Below are 22609 nucleotides of genomic sequence, written 5' to 3'. Positions count from 1 at the left end.
AATTTTCTTTTCTAAAAGAATTCCAGTTAGCAAACAAAAGCACTTGGCATGGAAACTCACAGCATTTTCTTGTTAGATTTATGCACAGCATTCTACAACAGCAGGTCCTCAAAGCAAAGTAACTGTCATTTCCTTAGATATGAGTCAAATTAAAAATACACTTTCTTCTCTATAAACTTTAAAAAAAATAAAAATAAAAAAATACTGCATTACAAACATCAAGTTAAAAATGCTGCAAACATTTATGCTCTCATTTTTGCTCTGTTTATATATATATATATGTATATAGAAATACTACAATTGAAGATTTAATTGTAAATGTAAAACATACATTTCAATTAAAATACAACAGAAATGCAGCAAGCACTTAATCAAAATTTTAGGCTGGCACATATAAACAAGCCTTTGTATACACTCCATGGATATTTAATACAAAACAGTCCTTCCCATGGGTTATTATGAATACAACAAGCTGTTTGCCCTAGCAGTCCAAATGCACCTAGAGTAATGTCAGAAATGAAGAAACAAGAAACACAGGCAAAAAATTGCTGAGGAGGATGGATATTCTAATGTATTGTCTACTATTTAATAAGTACACAAAAGCTCTTAGCTTGAAACCATTAAATAGGAAAACTAGACCGATGTGATTGGTTTGCTTTCTTCCATCCTACACAAAAGAGTATCTGTTCATTTTCAAAGGAGATAGCAGCTGATACTAGGATCTTGAATCTTGACTCAGATACAGCTGAAATATTAGATATAGGAGAAATAACAAACATCTGCCACTACTTATTGACACTGTATCTACTATTTCTTTCTAAGGCTTGAACTGTCAGTTGCTTTCCAGTACTCTGAGGGAGCAGTACCTGACAAGAGTTTTCTGTTTAAGCAGTAGGTTACATCTCATCTTCCAGATGTGGACCACTCCGTTATTCTTATTTACCTTATTCTGGCTACATATGCTTTTAACTCATATCCCCTTAGGTACTGTTTCTTATTCTTCATGGACTAATTTGTTCCAAACATTTACCCAGAATAGGTACTGGATGAATACATATATTAGATTAAAATATCATATTTCTTATACCTGTGTTCTATCATTTTTTCTCATTGATGGCTTTCTAGATTTAAATACTGACTTCAAATCTGAACACTAAATCATTTCAGCAATCCAGTAGGTTGTAGAAATAATGATGGAAATGCCTTGGATTAAAAAGGTGTTAGCTGTGTTTTCAATAAGTGAAACTACTTCATTACTTTACTTCTCCTTCCGGTTTTCCAGAGCTCAAATTTAGTGCTCCCTGAGGATGGTGAAAAGCATAACTGATAGACACGATAGGACTGATTATATTAAGTACAGGGGGTGTTTAGTTAATTCCTAGGTTAGAGAGGATCTTGCTTCTTTGTTATGTGTTTCAAATCATGGTTTTGTGAATTTAAACTCTTCTTTCTCCTAGTGGTCTGCTAGCTGACAGAAAGCAGATCTGTCTAATTAGAAAACCCATTTAACAGATGAACATAAACAAAAAATCCTTCTTGTTCTCATGAGTTCCTGTTCTAAATACTCTCCATTCTCACAGAGATTATGAGAACAAGCCAGTACCCTGTGTCTCAAAAAGAAGAGCCTGGCTGCCAACTTTAATGCTGCAATTTTCTTGTGATGCTATTTTCTTTATCGCAATCTGTATTTATATTTTTAAAGAAAGGCAGGACAACATCCAGGATACCAAATCCATCTCCATGTCAGCAGAAATAGACACTTTTCTGCCCTGGTAACAACTTGGAGAACAGAAATAAAACTAATATATTTTTTTAAGATTTTTACCTCTATAGGCATTCTTCATTGGCCTGGTTGGGCTAGGTAAACATATGTGAGGAACGCATTTTGAAATGTCTTTTAAATTTCAAAGTGCTATAATTGCAAAGCTAACAGGGAAATTAATGAGTAGTTATAAGTCTATGTTTTACTACAAACCATGCAGAAGAGAATTATTGAGGGAATTTGGCTTTAAGTCAATTGCAAAGTGACTCATGTACAGACCTCTTTCCTACTAGGAATATCTCTTTCTTATACTCCTACCTGTATACTCAGGTGGACAAAGGCAAGTATAATTATTAATTCCATCCACACAAGTAGAATTATTTTCACAGTCATTGTCTTCACAGTCATCAACATTTATTTCACAATTTTCACCTTCAAAACCATCTGCACAAGTGCACCTGTAAAACCAAAAATAAAACCAAGCACACAAATATTTCAGCTGAGGAGGTCAGAGAAGTCCTGTAATTAATAGGGATGCTAATTTTAATCATTACCTCTAAGAGAATATGGATGGTATAAAATAAGTGTACTACATATTCCCAAAATATTTTTATCACTTTAAGTTACAGACAAAAAGGCTTCTAAATTTGTGCCTTTTATTTTAAGGGGTTTCTGAAATAACTGGCCACTTCTGAAATGTATGCTACCTTTCTATTATTACATGGGACTGTATTTCTTAAGGAAAATAATCCTGCTTTTTCTGTTGTTTGCCTTCTTCATAAAAGCAAACAAATGGAAAAGAACTGCTAAATCAGAGATTAGCATGTAGTACAATTACTCAACTATCATTTAGTTAAATGCATCATCATCTATCTGTATTTAAAGTTCTACATACAATACATGTATTTATATTTGAAAACAAAGCCTACATAAACTTTTCAAAGGTGTGATTTTTATTTTGCTTTTACATATGTTTACACAAAATAAATATACTGAATAAGGTAGCAAATATCTCGCAAATATGACAGTGAATTCATCTTCATATAATTTGCAGCATATATAACTACTGTAACTTTGATTACAAGATTGAGTTGATTTTCAAAATATGTTGTGTTTAAACAAATAAATGTAAAAGGTCAAATTCTGAGACAGGACTATGTCACTTTGAATTCTGCAGACGTAATTTCTATATACTTAATTTTAAATAGAACAGTATTTAATCTTTGAGCAGAATATGGATTAAAAAATAAAAATAATGTCTTAATGAATTGCAGGATAATGAATTGTTTCTTTGGGAAGTGTCATTTCTAACAAGCTTGAGGTGTAGATTATTAAATGACTAATAATTTCACAGAAGAATGCTAAAGAACTTTATTTCATAATTCATGAAGTACATCTGGAGTAATTGTACTGTGTGATTAAATAACTCAAGATTAAAAATGCTCACAGCATGTTTATCTGCTGGCATAGTGAGTTTCAAATGAATCATTAATTTTCTCTTTCACTGGGATTTAAATTTTATCATTTACATGCTGTCTGTTAAAGTAATACACTCGACAACAGATAAATTGTGAGATTTTTTCAGCAGGGATCGAGCCAGCTATTAATTAGCATAATGGAGTCAATATTATGTTGTCTTGACCTGAAAGGCCTCCACTAATCACAACCATTTATTGTTGTTTTTAACAGTTTTGGGGCTTTAGAAGCTTTCCATAGACAGTGACATATCTGAAAACTTTAGAAGCACTGAAAACCTGCCTTTGTGGTACCTTTATCAACAAAAAGAACCCCAAGATTAACACCGGTATAAATATAAAAGACAGTAGTTTTTCTTTCTGTTATTAGAGTTAAAAACAACATACCAGAAACCATCTTTTTCTCCTTCTTTCAAATGACAAGTTCCACCATGGTTGCAAGGGTTACTAATGCAGGCATGAATGGGAATATCACAGTCTTGACCCTATGCAGGGAACAGGTGTCATTTAAGAAGAAAATGCAGACAGTAACGGAAGGAAGTCAATTAAAACAAGTTGTTGTTAAAAGGGAGAGGCTGATATTTCATGATTTTTTTCCTTTTCAGCCAGTACCTACCTTGAAACCATATGGGCAAGTACATCTGTAGAAGTCAACTGGATCATTATTGCAGGTTCCATCATTTTTACATGGATTTGATAAGCAAGGGTTACACTTAGCAAGAATATTGACATCCACGGGCCCTTAAAAATACAAATGTGATATTCAGAAACAAACTACTAATAAATATTTGACATGATGTATCTGCTACACTGCTATACATTTTAAAACAGTATTTGTTTATAAGATGGTGGTATTTCTTCATGAATGGAATGCTTGATTGTCCTTAATTCTTTTGTCATGCCCAAATATATTTGCTGCTCAATTTTTGTCTTTAATCTTTCTTTTCATATCCTTGTTTTCTGAAATCCGTACAGTTCTGACCCATGATAGTTGCCTTCCCTTTTTATTAACAAAATCAAGAATACAGTTTCAAATCAGGTATAAACTGTTTCTGAGAAAAGAAAGGCTATCATAGTTTCCAGTACTTCCATTGGTAGTATTACCAAGTACTCTAATTTTATTTATTTGCAGGATTACATAGAACTAATGGCAAAATGAACTAGCAGCATTAGTTGAACATCTAACTACAATGTTGTAAAGTATACTGTCTAAGCTATTTTACTGTAAGTAGGTCTATACAGTGCTTTGTCTCATTATGGAGTCAGCCAGAGTTCATTTCTGCAATAGCTGAACCCCAAAGTAACATGAACATATATGCAAAAGAGGGCCGCCTCCAATGCCTGCAGTCTTGCTTCTTTTATTAATGGTTATAAAGACAGAAATTAGAAATGAATGTTGACAATATCTAAAGTTTACAAACCAGACTGATTTTTTATTCTACATAAATCTTATTCCTATTATATAAATATTTATTAGAGAATTATTTTCTCTTGCCTTACAATTTTAATGCTGCTTTTTTTATGGCATATTTTCAAATTATAAACTATCAGTTGCTGTTCCATTGTTGTTTTTGTTTTTTCTTTTGTCAGACAAGCAAATAAATTACCAGTTATCAGTTTAAAATTAGAAATCACCTGCTTACAATAATGTTTCAATTTCAAATAATTTGTGCACATTTAAGGATTAATTATTGTAAAAGAAAATGGGTGACCTGACCAAATGCCTACTAAGAGAACGAACACATTTTCTCATATCTTCAGCTTTACTGCTTGATGACATTACTGACTCCAGCTTGACTTCAGATTTGACTTGTGGAAAAATCTACACTCATCTATAATTTTTAAATCTTAATGGATAACCTGTGATTTCTTCAGTGACTCGGCAAAACAACCTCCTTAGACCTAGTGGTGGAACTGCCTGCTTGCTCTCTAAGAGATTTTAAATGAAAGGAGCCAGACTGTGATTTTTTCTGAAGTAACTGCACTTTTAATGATATATGATGTGGCTTTTTGCTTTCTGTTATTTAAACTTTTATAATTTATTTTAAATTTGGCAATTAAGCTCTTAAAAGCTTCTGTAAAGGAGCTGGGATGGAAGGAAGCCATATGATTATAAGGATACAGTAGGGGTGCTACAGAGAGATTGACAAACTTTTCCTTTAATCTATAGCTGCTGGATTCCATCTGTGTCAGTTTGCAAGCAAATGCTGGGAGATGAACAGAGTAATCTGTAGTAAGGTAAGTTGCGACAATTGCCAGAGACACCATCTATGTAGATCATTGACTATTCTTATTTTCATTACCTTATCTTGAAAGAAAAATCTTTAGATGATTACAGTTTCTTAAAACAGCAAAGAGCAAAGGTAAGCAAGTTGAAAAAAAAGACCTTAGACTATTACAAATTATTGTTAGAGAGTATTACGATGTCCTATGAAAAATATATGTGGTAAGAAGCCCCTACTTTTCTGTAAGAGTATGTCTCTGCTCTTCCTTGTTCCAATATCATGGCCTCATTTCTAATTCTCATTCAATAAAATGATCATTATTTTGCATGAATTTAAAAACATTAATTAACAGACATTATTTTCCTATGTAAATTAGCCATCTAAATTTTAACTCTAAAATAGAGTCACCAAATGGGAACACAATTCCCAACAGGTTAGTAAGCAAGACTGTCTGATTTTGTGTCATAAATTTTAATTTCAAACCTCTCCATATGTACAGTAGCCAAGAAAAAATGAATAATTTGATTCATCATTCCTCAGCTGTAGGATCAAAAATTGAAGTGTTTCAGATATTTCTACTTTTGATGAAAAGGAAGTACCAGAACCTTTTCTCACTTTTACTATGTATTTCCTTCCCTTCTTTGGCTTTGCTAGGAGACTGCTATATATTAAAAAAAAAAAACAACAACAAAAACCAAAACAAAAAAAAAGGTTAATATTCCATTATTTAATTTTTCACATTGTTGTTATATATCTTTGCATAAGACATAACTGGAAAAAAATCTTAAAAGCAAAATAAGCACTGTTTTCCATAAAGAGTGAAAAATGGAGTGTGTATTATTTTATTAATAAATATACGCGCACACACATTTACCTATCTAATATTTTTGAAGAAAAACACAACATCAACCTTCACAAAACCAGTTTCTCAAAAGCCTTTGCAAGAAATACTGACTTTTTATGACTCAGGAGATCGTCTTTGCTCTTGCATCAAAATCAGTATCTAGAGAGTCACTTAAACTGAAACTGCTAATGAAATCACTGATGTCAGTACAATGCAGTGGAAACCATCAGGTAACTTTCGGACCCTGATCCTACGCTTTTGAAATAATAAAGTATTTCATACAGTCTGTGTTGAATGACGTATCATGAAGAATTAGCTCTAAATTCATCAAAAGGGAAAACAAACAGTAAGCATGCATGTTGTGGGAAAGAAGTCTGTTTGAGGTACACAAAAGGAAGGTCAGAAGGTCTGTTCTTAAACATATCACCCATTCCAGGTATTACTTGCAACCTTACCTGGTATCAGAAAACCACAAGGCCCTGGAATCTCTAGAAGCAGGGCATGAATGGTAAAAGAGTAAAGAGTGAGAATCTGTTAGAGGCTATGTGGAAAAAACAAAACAAAACAAAAACAACTCAAACCTAGAAAAAAACAACTGCAAGAAGGAAATACTAACGGATGACCCTTGCAAGAAAGCAATTCAAAAATTAGAGTAAGGTTCATTTTTCCAGTGATTTTATGAAATTTTAGAACTGAGGTTTCATTTTTAAATGCTCATATTCAAAGCAAACTATTTTTTTGTGTGAGTCAGATTCAAGAACCAATTTCACTTTCAGATGAATGCAGATACTGATAAGAAGGAATTACACACTTCTGTACACAATAACAGAATATAAGCAGATATATATCTGACAAAATCTCCTCTCATAGCCTAAAATTTTGCTTTTAGTAGAAATACAGCATCTTCTTAATTCCTATTTGGAAGATCATTTGTAAGCAAAAGATAAAATTACTTATCTTTGAGTAAGAGGTATATAAAGTCTTACAGGGCCATCATGTCACTGAAAAGCTGCTGAGTGGCAATCTGTAATTATGAGCATCTTCACAGAAGAACAGTAGCAGGAAAATTAGTTTCTCTCAAATGTATCCATAATACCAGATCTCCACTCTTGGAAGTGAAACAAATACAGTTCTTACCCTGCATAATAATATAAAGGATATTTTCTGATGGGAGAGAAGTAAGATATACTATCTGGATTCTGATGGAAACATAACAGTGATTGTAGGAAGGAGCAATTCAGATTTTTAAAATGGAAAAATAATCAAGTCCTTCATCTTCTTGAAAATATTCTTTCACTTATATCCCTACAGCAATGTGTAATAAGAGCATACCTACAGTGTTTAGTGGATGCTTGATCAGACTGGCCTGGCCACTAAATCTTCTACTTAAAATCAGACAAAGGAACTTTGGGAAAGATTAGTATCATACGAACATAGCACAGGTATGACCTTGAAGAAGCACTATTGAAAAAATTCAAGAATGATTTGGAAGGAAAGACAATCAATTGGCAGCATGTTAAAAAAAGAAAAAATAAAGTGCTGAATTTCCATTGTTTTTTGTTTATAAAATCATTTTTCACGGAAAGTCTATGGAGAGAAGATTAAATAGGATGAATGTGCAGTGAAGAACAACTTGGAATGAGAGCTAATACAGCTGGCACAGTCCCATCACTTTTTTAAAGGAAGAATTTACAAATGGATTATCACATGTAAATGTGTTAAAAGATGAATGAGTAAAAATATCTTGAAGATTACCTAAACCCTGAGAATAAATTAATTCTACAAAAGACAAGATTATATTTATATGATGCCTCACAAATAACTCTAAGCTTAGTAATGACTTACAAGTATAAGTCCGAGTCTGAAAAATGATTATACGGCATGGTTTGAAAATATTTAAAACGGGAGAAATGGACAGCATAGAGGAAGATTAAACAGCAAAACAAACCTAGTCGATGCTCAAGTATGAATCAAAATGATTCTTTTCTAAGACAACAAGCTCTAAGATTCAGAAAAAGAACCTGAGAATTAAATGGAGTACAAGCTGTGATAAAGGTGCCAAGAGCATTGGTACCAACAAGCAGATAAGTACTTGTTTCACACCCAAAGAAACCTCCTTACATAATAGCATTCTGGAATGTTATCTCTATAAAGGAAATCACATCCTTTATCTACTCTGCATTTTCTAGGCTTTCTTCTGAAACATCGAAGAAAACAGCATTCTTCACATACTGAAGGAACCACATACCACAAAGATAACGCAGTCTGTAAGGATTATGAATATATTTCTAGTTATTACTCTAGAAATCAAAGGGAAAGAATGTTCTTTGGCTAAGAAAAGTGTAAATTAAATAATTAAATTTCACTTCATGACAAAGATAGTATGAGGTACCTATGTACACCCATATACTGAGGATTATTATACTGTAAATCAGAAGACATTCTTTCTCAACCTTCTGCTTGGAAAAAAAAGTCACTGAAGTTATTAAAATAGATACAACTCAATGTAACGACTAGATTCCTAAGCACAAGGGAAAATTATGACAAGGCAGAGTGAAGAATCTATAACAAATGCTCAAATGCAAATGAATGTGGAAAAAAAAAAAGAAAAAAAGAAAACAAACAAACAAACAAAAAATCAAACCCAACACATACATAACAGTACCTTGGCAAGTAAATTTTTTTGATGGAGTTGTGAGTAGAAGTTTATCTGCCATTTCTCCAGGGCCAGCACATCGTGCAATACCAGGTTCTTTGTATTCTGATTTTACCCAGTCAGACAGCCACTGCATGTTACAATCACAATAAAGAGGATTTGCCCCAATAGCCCTGTGGAAAGCACAAAGACAAAATGCGAATAAGGTTTTAAAGGCTTGCTTTTAAAAACAGAACCCAGAAAACCAAGGTTGGCAGAAAAATACCTCCTAAAAGCACTGATCAATCCTGCCTCCATCAAATCCACCCTAAGTGCATGAAGTGTCTGAATTGAGGCTCCAAAAGAATAAGTAACAGTTTTAGCAGTAAACCTGGTCAGAAACCTAGTCATTCTTGGCTACACTTCTGTAAGCTATCTCTGTGATACCTTTGGCAGTAATGAGTGAGTTTAGCTGAATCATCAGAATGAAACTGATATTTGAAAATTGGGTTAGGAAGAAAAAATCTATTTCTTCCAAAGCAACCAGAGCAAGCCCACAGAGTTCCGCCCAGATATCTTTCCTTTTCAGTTTACGACTCCCAGGCTGGTACAAATAATCTGTTTGCAAACTTCCAAATTTGATTTGGAAAATTTGATATTTCCTCTTTGGAGCTATCCCACTGTAAGAAACCTCTCCTTTATAAGTAAATAAAGCTATATAGTCCTAGCTTAGTGGGAGCTATGTAAGAATTGTCCTGTTGTAAAAACAAATCAGTTTCTTTAAATAAATTTGATTTATTTTTAAATTAAAAAGCAAACAGTTTAGCTAGAGATTTTTTGGAATTAATTAGTGTAAAGGATTTTTAGATGTCTTTTTTTTTTTTTTTTTTTTTTTTTTTTTTTTTTTTTTTTTTTTTTTTTTCCTGCTAGAAATCATAAATACTCTTAAAACTCTGAGAACCATTATGTCTTATGCAGATTTGGATGTCAAAACATTGTGCTATTCCATAAAAGTATATCCATAATCCTTTCAAGGAACAAAATAAGCATCAAGCTTTTTTTTCAGATTGTTGAACAGCTTTGGATCAGTTCATCTTCAAGTGAGAGAATAAAATTCTTGGCAAGCAAAGATGGTAGGAACTACTGCAGAAACGCTTTCTGCCTCATTAAGTAAGAAGTTCTCTTCATTACATCTGCATGCTTCCAGATGAACAGAAAAAATTGTATATATACATGTACGTGTACATATATACATGTTCAGTCATGCTTTAGTCAGAGTTGTAACAAAAATGAGACCTGGTATTATGTTTGGATCATGAGGCACTTCCCATGTAAAAAGAAATACCTACAATTTGCTCAGGTCATATTTGCAAGAGTAACTGTCAGTCCAAATAGAGGTAATGCAGTTACTCTGCTAAAATAGGAATGTTAGAAAGTATAATTAGTAACATTTAGAAAAAATTAACAGCAAAGACAATCAAGTCTATTTAAGTCTTACTGATATTTGATACAGTTGAGCTAGTTTAATAGTAGCATTTGAGGAAGTTATCAATGACTTAAAGCTTAATCAGGCTCATAGAATTTCTGAGAAATGGAAAATTAAATGCAAATGTCCAACAATGAACTAGAAGATAATTATTTAACTCCAGATTTTCAGAAAAATAAAAAACAAGTACATCTAAAGGCATCAGTCAATTTACTCCTCAACTGCAAGCAAAGATTTAATAACTATCCATAAACATGTTACGGTTTATAGGTAGGTAACTCGCTTGGAGTTCACACTGAACACTAAGAATAGAAGTACTGCCACTGATGAGATTGTGTAATCAGATGCTATGCATTCAATGTCAAGTTAATAACCATCAGCAGAGAATCACAGGATAATTTAGGTTGGGAGAGCTCTTTGGAGGTCAGTTAGTCCTACCTCTTGCACTAAGCATGGCTAACTTCAAAGTCAGAGCAGGACTGCTTTCTTGAGTTATGAATATCTCCAGGGGGGTGATTTCACCATTTCTCTGGGCAACCTTTTCCAAATCATTTTATTAAGTTCAGTGAAACTTCCTACGTTGCAGATTGTGACTGTTGACTCTCATCCTTTGCTTTGTACCCTCTAAGAAAAATCTGTTTCAGTCATTGCTGTAATTCCCTTAGACTAGAGGCTTGAAGACTGTTGTAGGTCCATCTTTCAAAACACTCTTATCTCCTTAATAAGCTCACTTCCTTTAACGTCTCCTCACAGCTCACATTGCACACTCCACCTTGCTTACTCCTGGACTTGCTCTATTTTCTACTTTGCACTGGAGAAACTGAATGTGTATTCCAGAACTATCCTTACAAGGGCTGAACATTGAATGACCAGTCTCCTCAGTCACCTTGCTAATCACTTCCTAATTTGGTCCAGAGAATCTTTCGCCTTCATTCCCATAAAGGCATGTGACTGATGTTCAATTTGCTGCCCTCCAGGAGGTCCAGGATTTTTCTGCTAAGCTGGCCAGTACCCAGCCTGTGCTTCTGCATGGGTTTGTTCCATAGCAGACTTGCTATCACTGTTCAACTATATGGAATTTGCTAAACATAATGTAAAAGATGTTTTTATCATCTGAATACTCACAGGTGCGATAATGCTGAAAGATCATTAAAGGCTCCCTCAGGAACAACAGAAATATCATTGCCATGTAAAGACCTTAGAAAGAAAATAAATAAAATAAGATATATGGATAAAACATCAGATATGGATAAAACTGCGTATTCATTTTAAAAATTTCAGCTTTTGTAAAAAGGTTTTTGTTGTTGTTGTTGTTGTTGTTGTTGTTTTCCCAGTTCATCTGGGTTTCCACTCTTCTTAAAGCTCTAACCTGCTGCCTACACATCACTTGATTTTTTTTTTCAACTTATATTTTTAATTAGAAATGTTAATAATGATATGAATATTTTAAAATCCAAAGAACAAAGGTCTGTCAAAAGTGTATTTCTGCAAATTGCTTCCTGACTTTAGGTTTGGCAGAAGAGCTGTTATTTCTGACTTTTTTCCCACTAGTTTTGTTCATGTGTTTTTTTTATCTCTCATGGTTACATGGAAAACACAGGTAGTGACTATTCATGAATATAAGCAAGTATTAAGGCTGTTTTCTTAATTGGGTTGTAAAGACCTTATTAAGCATCAATACCAGGACAGGTCTACTATAGCATACCTACATAAAATTCTCTCCTTTTAAACAAATTTATTCATTTACATGTATACAGACTTATGGCTAACAGTTGAAGTTTTTTGTATTTATATAAAATAAGTGGAGGTATATGAGCATAGAGAAAAAAAAAGTCACCCTTGAGATTTTTAATTAATTTAAGCAACAAAATAGTTATAAAATACCAAAATAGAGACAAAAATTACATTTTCAGCTGTGGAATCTTTTGATATAGAATTTATCATTTTTTATTTTTTTTTTATAACAAACTGAAGTTGTAAAGTTGACACATTGGTTTTTATTTTGCTTTCTCTTGTTTTTACTGCTTATCCTCATGCCCTTTCAACCATGTTTTTTCTTGGTGTTCAAAGTGAAATTTTTCTTAGAATATACATATATATATTAATGATTTTCAATAGTTAATAATAATGCAGTGGTTTTGGAAATGCTCCCAAATAAGTGAAGCAAATAATATGGAAATTGATTGTTGAAATAAACATCTTTATAATTCAACTGCAAGAACACTCATATATAACTGAGAAATTTATTTATATTACATATTTGTTAGAATTTAATTATCATAGCAATCAAGAACATAACTCAAAAAAGGCACAGTCAAGAATAAAAAGCAGAAAAGTCATAACCATATGCTTTAGTCTATACTCATTGTCCAGGATCATCTAGTGTCTTCTGCAGTGTTTTGACAGCATAATCTCCTAGAATGAATTTAGAGTTCTATGACTACATAATCATCACTTCTCAAATAATTGATAGATTTTAAAATCCAGTATCTGCTTTGTCCAAATAAAAATTTTGGAAAATAATAATGGTTAAAAAATAATACTTACAGCAACCTAAGTGATTTCAACCCATCAAAAGTCCGTGCAGGGATACACCTCAGGCGGTTGTAACTAAGTATTCTGAAAATATACACATTACTGTCAGCAAGTGAATCAAGCATTTAGTAAACAGAATGCAGAGCATAACCATAAACAGCTTTTGCACACATAGCTCGTTAGGAAACAAGTTATTTTACAGCCTCCACAACAAGCAAGCTTTAATATCAACAAAATGCCCCTTCTTTCAAGACAAAAAACACGGTAATGTTTTCAAAGTGTCAATGTTACACGTTTAAACTTACAAGGTGAGCAGCTGAGTCATGTTGCTGAAGCTCTGATTAGAAAGAGTGCTGATTCTGTTGTTACTTAAATCTCTATAAAAAATAAATTCAAAAATTCAGACCTTAAAATGACTGCCCGAGTCCTGAAACACTGGAAGTTAAACTGACAGACAAATTATTTTTATTAGTAGAAGTAGCATCATCATTGGTATCAATATTTAAAGCAGCATACATTTTTATTTACACATGCCATACACAAGCCCAGCAAGCATTTAGCTTGATCAATGAAAAGCATTTTCATTTCAACACAGATGAAAAAGCAGCGTGGTGCATTCTTTTACAACAGCAATGTCCATCATGCTACTAAGTTGATAACACAGTCTTACATGAACCGAAATATAGAAATAAAAGTGATGTTTTAAAGTTGAAATCTTTTTTTTTTTTTTTTTTTTCATGTCCTTAATGAAACCTGAGTAAATATCATATAATATTCTACTTCACATCTGTAGGCTGAATACATCAAAGGCCGGACTACTATACAGAACACTATCTATGATTTATGGTCTTAACATCTTTCTTGTTGTTCGATATTCTAATGGATAAATTCTTAAGTGCAAGTATGATAGAAGCTGGAGTGGTACACTGGTAGCTTCAAAGAAGCTTTGAAGAACTGTACTGAATTTAAATAATGTCTGTTCCCGAGACTTGTATTTTGCTCTAGTTTTCATTTCCTGCTGGCTGTTTCACTGAAGTTTACTCTATTTGGTGATGAAATTTAATTTTGAATCTGATTAAGAGGTTGTTTCTGAGGTGATGTTGGAAATTTGACTGTTAAATAGGTATGCAGTACATATATTTCTCCATTTGAAATTTCAAGAAAGCATGTAAGACAACTGATTCATAATAGCAAACATTCTAGCTATGTATAACAGTGCAATCTATTTACATGAGAAGGAAGATAGAAATAAACAATTGTCTGTGTAAGTCTGGATCTCAACATGGTCATAAGTAATTCCTTGTTTGGCCACAGAAGAATTATGCAGAGTATTTTGATCTTCCAAACACAGCTGAGGAACATTCTCAAATTCAGAACAGCTGAGGATACAATCATAAGAGATAACAATAATGTATCCTCACAAGTCTGATAAATGGAAATAACAATGTGTGTTTTATTTTCTGCTCAGCTATAAACTCTTGTATTACAGATGTCCACTAAATAGTCCATGTGTATTTTCCAGCAAAGAGGTAAAGTTATATAATTTCTGGCTATGTTTATCCAACTTGTATCAGGAGTACCTAACGTTTGTGTCAGAAGCCTTGTTATTGTTACTTTAATTAACTTTATCTCCAGTCATATATCTTTTCTCCAATGACACTATTAATACATACAGTTCAATCTACATGTTTGCTTCTATGCACTGAAATTCCAACATTTGTTTTCTGTGTGCTTTGATTTAGATCTTATTTAACTTCCCTATGCAATCAATAGAGGCTTCCTAAAAGGTCTACATTGTATGTGAGGGCTGCTCCAAAAGTGATTATATTTTATTATATTGACTCATGATGTATGAGGTGGATGTTGCTCGTATGGAAGTAGTGCTTGAACCTTCCTACCAATATTCTGCTACACTTTGTTGCAAAGGAGCAGTCTGACAAAATGGCAATTGTCATGGAAGTGTTGATGAAGCAAAGGTGTGTCTCTAAATTCCTTGGTATATAAAACATTACAGCCATCGACACTCACTGATGCTTGCTGAACGTTTATGGAGACCAAATGTGGACGTGAGCACAGTAAGGTTGTGGTGGTGGTGCATTTCAGCTGTGGCAACAGTGAGTCACCTCTGCTGGTACAGATGAGCAAAATGTGCAGGCTCTTGTTCAACACTGACAAAAATGCAGTTGATGCTGGTGTTTTGTTGTAGAGAATTTGCTCTATCAATTAATGTTACTGAGCTTTTTGTATTTGTTCAGCTTCCATGGAAATAAGCAGGAGGTATTCCTTTCAGACTGACCTACATACATTTAAGAATATTGCAGGATTTTTTTTTTTCTGACGCTATTTGTAAAATATAAAAAGTTTTGAAAGCATCTCTTCTAAATTTGTGAGCACAGCCACCTTTATAGAGCATTAGGTAAGTAAAGGAAATAAAGTTCTTGGTTTTGAATGCCAAACCATTTTCAATTTTAGCAGCAGTGCTCTAAAATCAGTCGAAAAGAAATTCAAAGGATTTTGTTTCTTCTTGATTTTGTTACTTTTTTCACTGATTACACTGAAACCGCAAAGTACTTTCCGAATGTTATGCAGTGCAAATTCAGCTGGTACAAATTTTTATAGTGCTAACAAAGACAATTACATTTACACTGACAGCCTTCCTGTTTCTCCCATTTTACTCTTCCAAAGTATGGAAACTGTATTCAAATCCTTCATGAAGTAGAAGTAATAAATTTCAGAGCAGTTTGTGATTTGCCTTAAATCAGAGTGCATCACAGAGTTGGTAGTATGAAGTTCTATATCAGCTCTAGAACCATCTACTAAGCTGTATATGATTGGACAAATAGATGAGTTTACATTCAAGTGTTACAACTGTAGTATGCGCTACTCCTGCTATTCCCCATAAAGCATACCACAGAAAGTTTATAATGCCTTTATGGAGCTATGTAACAAAATATTGAAATACCTTAGCATATTTTAAAAAATCTTATAACTTTTCTAGTTTAATACTTTATTTACTGTAAATGTACTTTATTTACTGTAATCACTGGGATGAAACATCCCAGTTTCTGGGACTGAGTATATCATATGATGCATGTGATCAGTGGAATATAAAACTCTCCATTACAAGATGTATTTGAGTGTTATGTTTACTAAAAGATATGTTTCTTTTTTTCTTTTTCTATTCTAAAAATAAAACCAAGTATAATGAAGTAGGAAATTTTTTGATTTTGTTTTCATCTGAGTAGAGCACATTGTTTTAAAGCTACTTACATAAGTGTTAAATGTTTGTAGTTGGAGAGTTCTCTAGGAACAAGAGTAAACTGGTTTCCATCCAAATATCTAAAATGGAAAAATAAAATATACAGCATTATTTTTTTCATTAAATGATAGCATCTTTGTTTACTAACCTCAGAATCCAACAATAAAGAAAGTTTTTAGTGAATACATAATATTGTCATTTTACAAGAAGTCTTGTGTATAAATAATGTTTTCTAGGGTTCCTGGAGCCTAAGATGTAAACACTACAGTATGAGATACTTTGAAGATTATGAAGTAATAGTAGTTACCATAGCATTATTATTATTATTATTTTTTTTTAACTTAAATGCTTAAATGGAGTTATCATCTCCATTTCAGACACACCTACTGGTGAAAAGTAAATATGACTTACACAAATCATGTTAAGAGTGGACTAGACACAAGCCATAAAAAAGAATCACAGAATCACAGAATGGTTTGGGTTGGAAGGGACCTTTAAGACCATCTAGTTCCAATTCCCCTGCTACAGGCAGGGACACCTCCCTCTAGACCAGGTTATTCAAAGCCTCATCCAGCCTGGCCTTGAATGCTTTCAGGGATGGGGCCTCCACAACTTCCCTGGGCAACCTACTCCAGTGTCTCAGCACTCTCACAGTAAAGAATAAACATGACCTGACATTTCAGAGGTAGTGCTTTAATGTAGAAACAGCAAGAATTGATATCAATTCTGAATATGAGCAAATTCATTTCTCATGACTGTAATTCTGATCATCTTCTCTAATTTCTTCCCATATCTCATGATGTATCATACAATATATATCACGAGACAGTTCTTAAGCAGTATGTTATGGACGGAAGACAGTAATAAGTCACCTTTCACTAGAAAAGTTAGACTTATTGCCTTCCTCTTTGTAGGTTTACAGAGCCTGAATGACATTTTTCTTCTTTCATGTTCATAATTCTCAATAACAAACTTGCTCACTTGCTCATCCTTAGAGTTAAGGATGTTAAATGGTTTAAATGACTTGCTGATGGTGGCAATATGGTGATACTGCTTTACTCTTCTGGATCTCAAGTAAAAGTGATACCCTTATTATCTCTATACAAAGAAGATATTCAGCAACACAAATGTTTAAAACCCATTTAAGATAAGAGCAGCCTTGGCTACAAATATTCTTAGAAGGATTCTGAGCTTAATGCCTTGAAGCATGCTGCAACATCTTTGAAAACATTTTTATTTTATTTTTATTTTTTACTTTATGGATGGGCTGAAATACATGTATTTCTTTTAAACCTAGTAATTCATTAACCATCTTAATCTGATCAATAAGCCTTTCTCCACACCCTCCTCTCCTGCCCACCCCACTGATGGAGCACAAGTTCATATACAGAAAAAAAAACAAAAAAAACAAAAAATACTTTTGTACTTTTTAAGGAGTACATACTCTGATGAAATTCTTTTATTAGGCAGATGAATTATGACATGTTGTTTTAGTTTCATTGGAACTGAGATACTACAAGTATCTGTTTGGTGGACAAGAACTCCTGTTTGTTCAAAAGAAGCAACTATTGAAATATTTTATAAAACATATGATGGGTTGTTCATGGTAATCAAAAAGAATAATCAATCAGTGTGCAAATGATAACAGGAACTGCTTCCATTATGCTTTTGAGAAATATGCTAAATTGCATGCTTAGGTAATAATTAAAGCTTACAAAATTATACACAAATGAATTTTCATAGTCAGAGTTCTGCTTGCACTTCCAAAAGTATTTCACTGATACCTGGAAATTGTGAAACTGTGTTTTATTAGGCCAAGCTATATTAAATTAAGTCATCTTCCTTTATGAAAAACAAACAAACAAAGAAAAAAACCCCAAGCACAAACTAATACAGCTACGTGTGTTTGCACAACTGTATGATAATTTGACTTCTTAATAATTTTTCTTGAGCAATTAGTGGTGGAAATTTCACATTCTGACCTTTAATAGGAGAAGATAAAACAATAAAGCTTTTAGTAACTTAAAACACAATTACGATGTCTTCTGAAGTATTATGTTAGTCACTGCAAAACATTAGTAATTTAATATTAAACATTTGCCATTTGTAATTCAAGAATATAACTAAATTTTCTTCTTGTCAATAATTTCCAACTATTTCTTTTAGCTTTTCAATCTATACAATCAAGATTCAAAATAGATAATGAATCTAACATTAAGGTTTATATTTTCTCCTTGATAATGGGAGACTGACTCATCTAGTAATTATTCAGTTATTATCTTCAAACAATATAAGAGGTAGCAAACATTTTTTATATCAGCTTTATTGTCCATCTGCATATTCAAGTTATAACTTTGCCTAAAATGCAATATTTACCATTTTCCTCCTATAAAAACTCATCCAGAGTAATAAAATGTTCCAGGTTTTATGACTGCCTATATAAAAAATCTCACTTCATAGCTATTAAAACGAGTCTTTTAGAAATATTAGAAAATATTTAACATGAAAATATACAAACATATTAATAGACTGCTTCCTTTTATTCACAGAATCATAGCATGGCCTGGGGTGAAAAGGACCTTAAAGATCATCTAGTTTCAGCCCCTCTGCTATTTGCAGGGTTGCCAGTCACAAAATCAGGCTGCCCAGAGCCACATCCAGCCTGGCTTTGAATGCATCCAGGGATGGGGCATCCACATCCTTCTTTGGCAGCCTGTTCCAGTGCGTTACCACCCTCCAAGTGAATAACGTCCTCCTAAAATCTAAGCTAAATCTCCTTTTTTTTGGCTTTTGAGTATAACTGAACTTAATTCCTTCCTACTTAGATTTGTGTTCACGGATTACTAAGATTCACTTTTCCCTACAATTTAATCCATTTATAATCATATTCAGTGACACACGCTGTTTACTTGCAGGAGTTAAAAAATCCAAGAGTGATTACAATTCTCTATATATAAATTTTTAAAGCCTTACAGCAACAGAGGATTTTTAGAGTGCTTTGAGATGTAGCATGCATTGCTACTTCAAACATAACTTTGGTTTATGCAGTATATCAATAAATTTCAACCAATTTCCTAAAGCAAATTCTTCCATGCTCCCCTTATTGTTGAATCTGACACCATATATCTGACACTGATTTTTATGAAAGGGAAAAAGTGCGCCACTTACAGTTCAGTTACATCTTTTGGGATGCCTTTAGGCAAAGCTTTTAGGCCTTTGTTGCTGCAGCGAACAACTGTGTCTAGACAAGTACATTCTGCAGGACAGCGGGACAGTGGAGAGCAGCTATTGTCATCATTTCCTGGTTAACAAAAGCAAACAGATGCTAAGATTGCTATGCAAATAACATTTGAAGATTAGTTACAACATCCTACATGTAATTCCCATAAATAAAAATGAGATTTTTGGATTATGATATCTCCATGAATGGAAAATTTTGTCATTTCACTGTTCCAAGAATTTACATTTCAAGTAACACTTTATTTAGTACAATGCCATTTTACTAGATTACCAGATAAAAATGTTATTGTTTGGAAAAAAACCAAAACATTAAAGAAAGAATGCAACTTAAAATAAAGTATTATAAAGCAATATGTGTATGCTGATTATCAAAATAAGCAAGTTGCTTAAAATAAATAGAGTCCCTTTAAAGAAAAGATACAGTTTTGAAAACTAACAAGCTAATAATTCAATATGTGGAAGCGCACATAAGAGAGATGCAAGATACCCGTTAATTCTTTAAGTATTAAAGGGAATTCTGAAATTCTGGAAGTCAGAAACTGAGAAAAACATCACAACAGCAGACCAAGCAATCTGAAGGAGTGCTTGATTTGAGCATCAGCATTTGAAAATATTCTCATTTGAACTACAGCATTTAATCAATTTACTTTGTGTTATCTCTAAATTATAATTACATTACAGAACTTAAGTGGAAAAACTTCTGTAACTATATATACTATAGCCATATGCTTGCTAATTATCTAAAAATGTGAGAAAGGCTTTTAAACTGACAAAGTAAATGAATAGGAAACTCATTAGGTGATTTAAAGAATACTGTTTCTCAATTTTAAGAACATTACTTTGTGCCCCATGAAACTATCCATATGAAAGCTGAAGTTGTGAAGTTTAAAATATAAACTTTCTTACCATCATCACACGTAAAATCCTGAATTGCCACATCCTGGATAGGAATCTCTTTGAGGAAGTAAGGTTTCTGACAGCGAGGGTTTCCCGTCACAATGCGTTTCTTCCTTAGCCAATCTCCAAGCCATGCAAGATGGCAGTTGCAGTTGAAGGGATTGGCCAAGAGGTTTCTGAGAACCACATGAAAGTTCACCTCTTATAACAGTACTTTTTTTTTTCGTTCTAAGTATTCCATTTTCAAAAAGCTAAGCTTCAATACAGTTCTTATAAACAACAGTATGTACAAACCACAGTTAGAAGCTATAATTTAGGCTCTACATAGTGATTCCTAATAGAGCTCATTTAGAAATAATTTAAAACTGTCAAAGACTTAACTAGTTGTCAAGCCACACTGTACCAATTATACAATAATCTCATATAAAGATGAAGGCTGATTACTTTACATTATTAGCTCTAACCTGACAACAGCTATTCCATTAGTCATCTCAAGATTTCCATCTTTTATTTGCTCCACAGAATAAGTTTCCTATCTAAAGTGACAGCTAAGTTGATTACATGCCAGTTATAAAAATGAAATTACTTCTAGAATTCTCAGTACTTTTGCATCTCTTAACTTCAGCAAAAACATATCAACAAATTCCATTATTTATAAACATGCCATTCTTAATACGCACAAATAGTCACTCAGTGCAGAAGTGTCACTTTTTACATAAAATGGAGTTTAAGTAAGTTCCTGAAGGATGCTACCCACGGGAAGCATTTCTTCAGTAAACTGAATGGCAGCTTCTCACCCAATTTTCCTTCATATGCACTGCATTTAAAAACAGACACAAATGTGACTCACAATGTAGAGAGCGAATGAAGGGTATCAAAGGAGCCAGGTGCCACAGTGGTGATCTGGTTGTCATACAATGAGAGCAGGCGGACAGAGCTCAGGCCTGTGAAGCTGTCGTTCCCCACACAGCTCACACGGTTGCTCCTCAGCATCCTGATGAAATAAAGTTTAGCATTTTCCAGCTTATGGCTGGTCAAAGCACTCAGTAATGCTTTGTTTTAGTACTGACATCTAAATGAATTTCAAATAACACAGACCACCTAACATATCCTGTGTGCAATCTGGAAGTGAGACTAAAGTTAAAAATAATGTACCTGCAAGTGTTTCAACTAAACTAGGTGAAGAGTTGGGCTCAATGAGGAGAGGTCAAGGATTGCTGCATGCCAATCAGCCTGCTGTGGCCAAAAACCAGACCACAAAGAGGAGGCTGCAGTGCCTCTGATGTGATCAGATGAGTTGAGAGAGCCTGTGAATTTAAAATAACAGAAGTGTGGGGTGAAAAGAAGCAATTCCTGCTGTAGCAGGAGGAGGGAAGAGATGTGAAGTTGAGAAGACCTCCATGGAGTAGAAGGGATTGCGCTGAGCAGCAGATCAGTTAGGGACTGCAGCCAAAGGAGCATTTCCTGGAGCATGGCCTGGAGCAGAAGTAGTGTGAGAGCAGGGGCCAGAGCTAAACTGCTGCCCAAGCAGAGGCCATAAAGTGTGTGTTGAAGGAACTGCTACAGCTACAGGAACCACATTGCCTGGCACCTGAGTTGTTTTGCCATTGCAAGAGGCTATTTCCTTAATAATTTTGCTTTTTTCTTTCAGTAAGAGAATCAGTAATCAACAATAAATTAAAACAACTGAAATCCTCTGAATCAGACACACACAGCAGTCCATATTTCCCACTCTGAGCTTCCAAGCCTAGGCAACTCCAGTACAACTGTTTACGTTGAGCAGAAGTCTGCACCAGGTTGGCCTCCTGAGATCCCTTCCAAACTATATTTTCATAGGATAAAACACAGAAAGAACTTCTACTACATTCTCAAATCTTCCAAATGAAAGAAATCAAGCTACCCAGACTCTTCCTTGGAATGACTCTAAGACTTAGTGAAAATTACAGAAATAAAGCATGAAACACCTACTTTAAAATCTCCTATATTTCTCTTAGAAAAAACAGGAGCTTTGAAGTTTCCTGCTTTCCTACTTGCTCTTCAACAAATAAATAATATTCTTCTACACTGTGGTCTAGCTGCTTCCAACAAATTTATCAGCTTTAAATGAAATATTGTAAATTATAGGTCTGATGTATTAAAAATTAAAAATGCCCAATATCTTCAGACAGCTGAAGCCCCAGAGACCATTTATGTTGGCTCTGGGCTGCTGATCAAAAGGATTAATGCTGAAGAATGCCAAGAAGCTGGAGAC

The 22609-nt window shown here is 33.6% G+C and overlaps 1 protein-coding gene across 6 annotated transcripts in view; it reads right to left on the bottom strand.

Moving 5' to 3' along the window:
* The window catches only part of SLIT2 (slit guidance ligand 2), a 246971-nt gene that overhangs the window by 27560 nt on the left and 196802 nt on the right, over nt 1–22609 (bottom strand). For all 6 annotated transcript variants that reach the window (XM_072335340.1, XM_072335335.1, XM_072335337.1 and 3 more), the window contains 11 exons: nt 21209–21352; nt 20368–20534; nt 19390–19522; nt 16233–16301; nt 13268–13339; nt 12975–13046; nt 11553–11624; nt 8972–9135; nt 3854–3978; nt 3625–3722; nt 2081–2220 (listed from right to left, as the gene is read on the bottom strand). In XM_072335340.1, the coding sequence (XP_072191441.1) occupies nt 2081–2220; nt 3625–3722; nt 3854–3978; nt 8972–9135; nt 11553–11624; nt 12975–13046; nt 13268–13339; nt 16233–16301; nt 19390–19522; nt 20368–20534; nt 21209–21352 (1256 nt within the window). The remainder of the gene's footprint in view (nt 1–2080; nt 2221–3624; nt 3723–3853; nt 3979–8971; nt 9136–11552; nt 11625–12974; nt 13047–13267; nt 13340–16232; nt 16302–19389; nt 19523–20367; nt 20535–21208; nt 21353–22609) is intronic.

Source organism: Excalfactoria chinensis, chromosome 4, assembly GCF_039878825.1.
Source record: "Excalfactoria chinensis isolate bCotChi1 chromosome 4, bCotChi1.hap2, whole genome shotgun sequence".
Classification (NCBI taxonomy): Eukaryota; Metazoa; Chordata; class Aves; order Galliformes; family Phasianidae; genus Excalfactoria; species Excalfactoria chinensis.
Note: the sequence above shows the minus strand (reverse complement) of the source record. Positions and strands in the feature narration are given on the sequence as shown.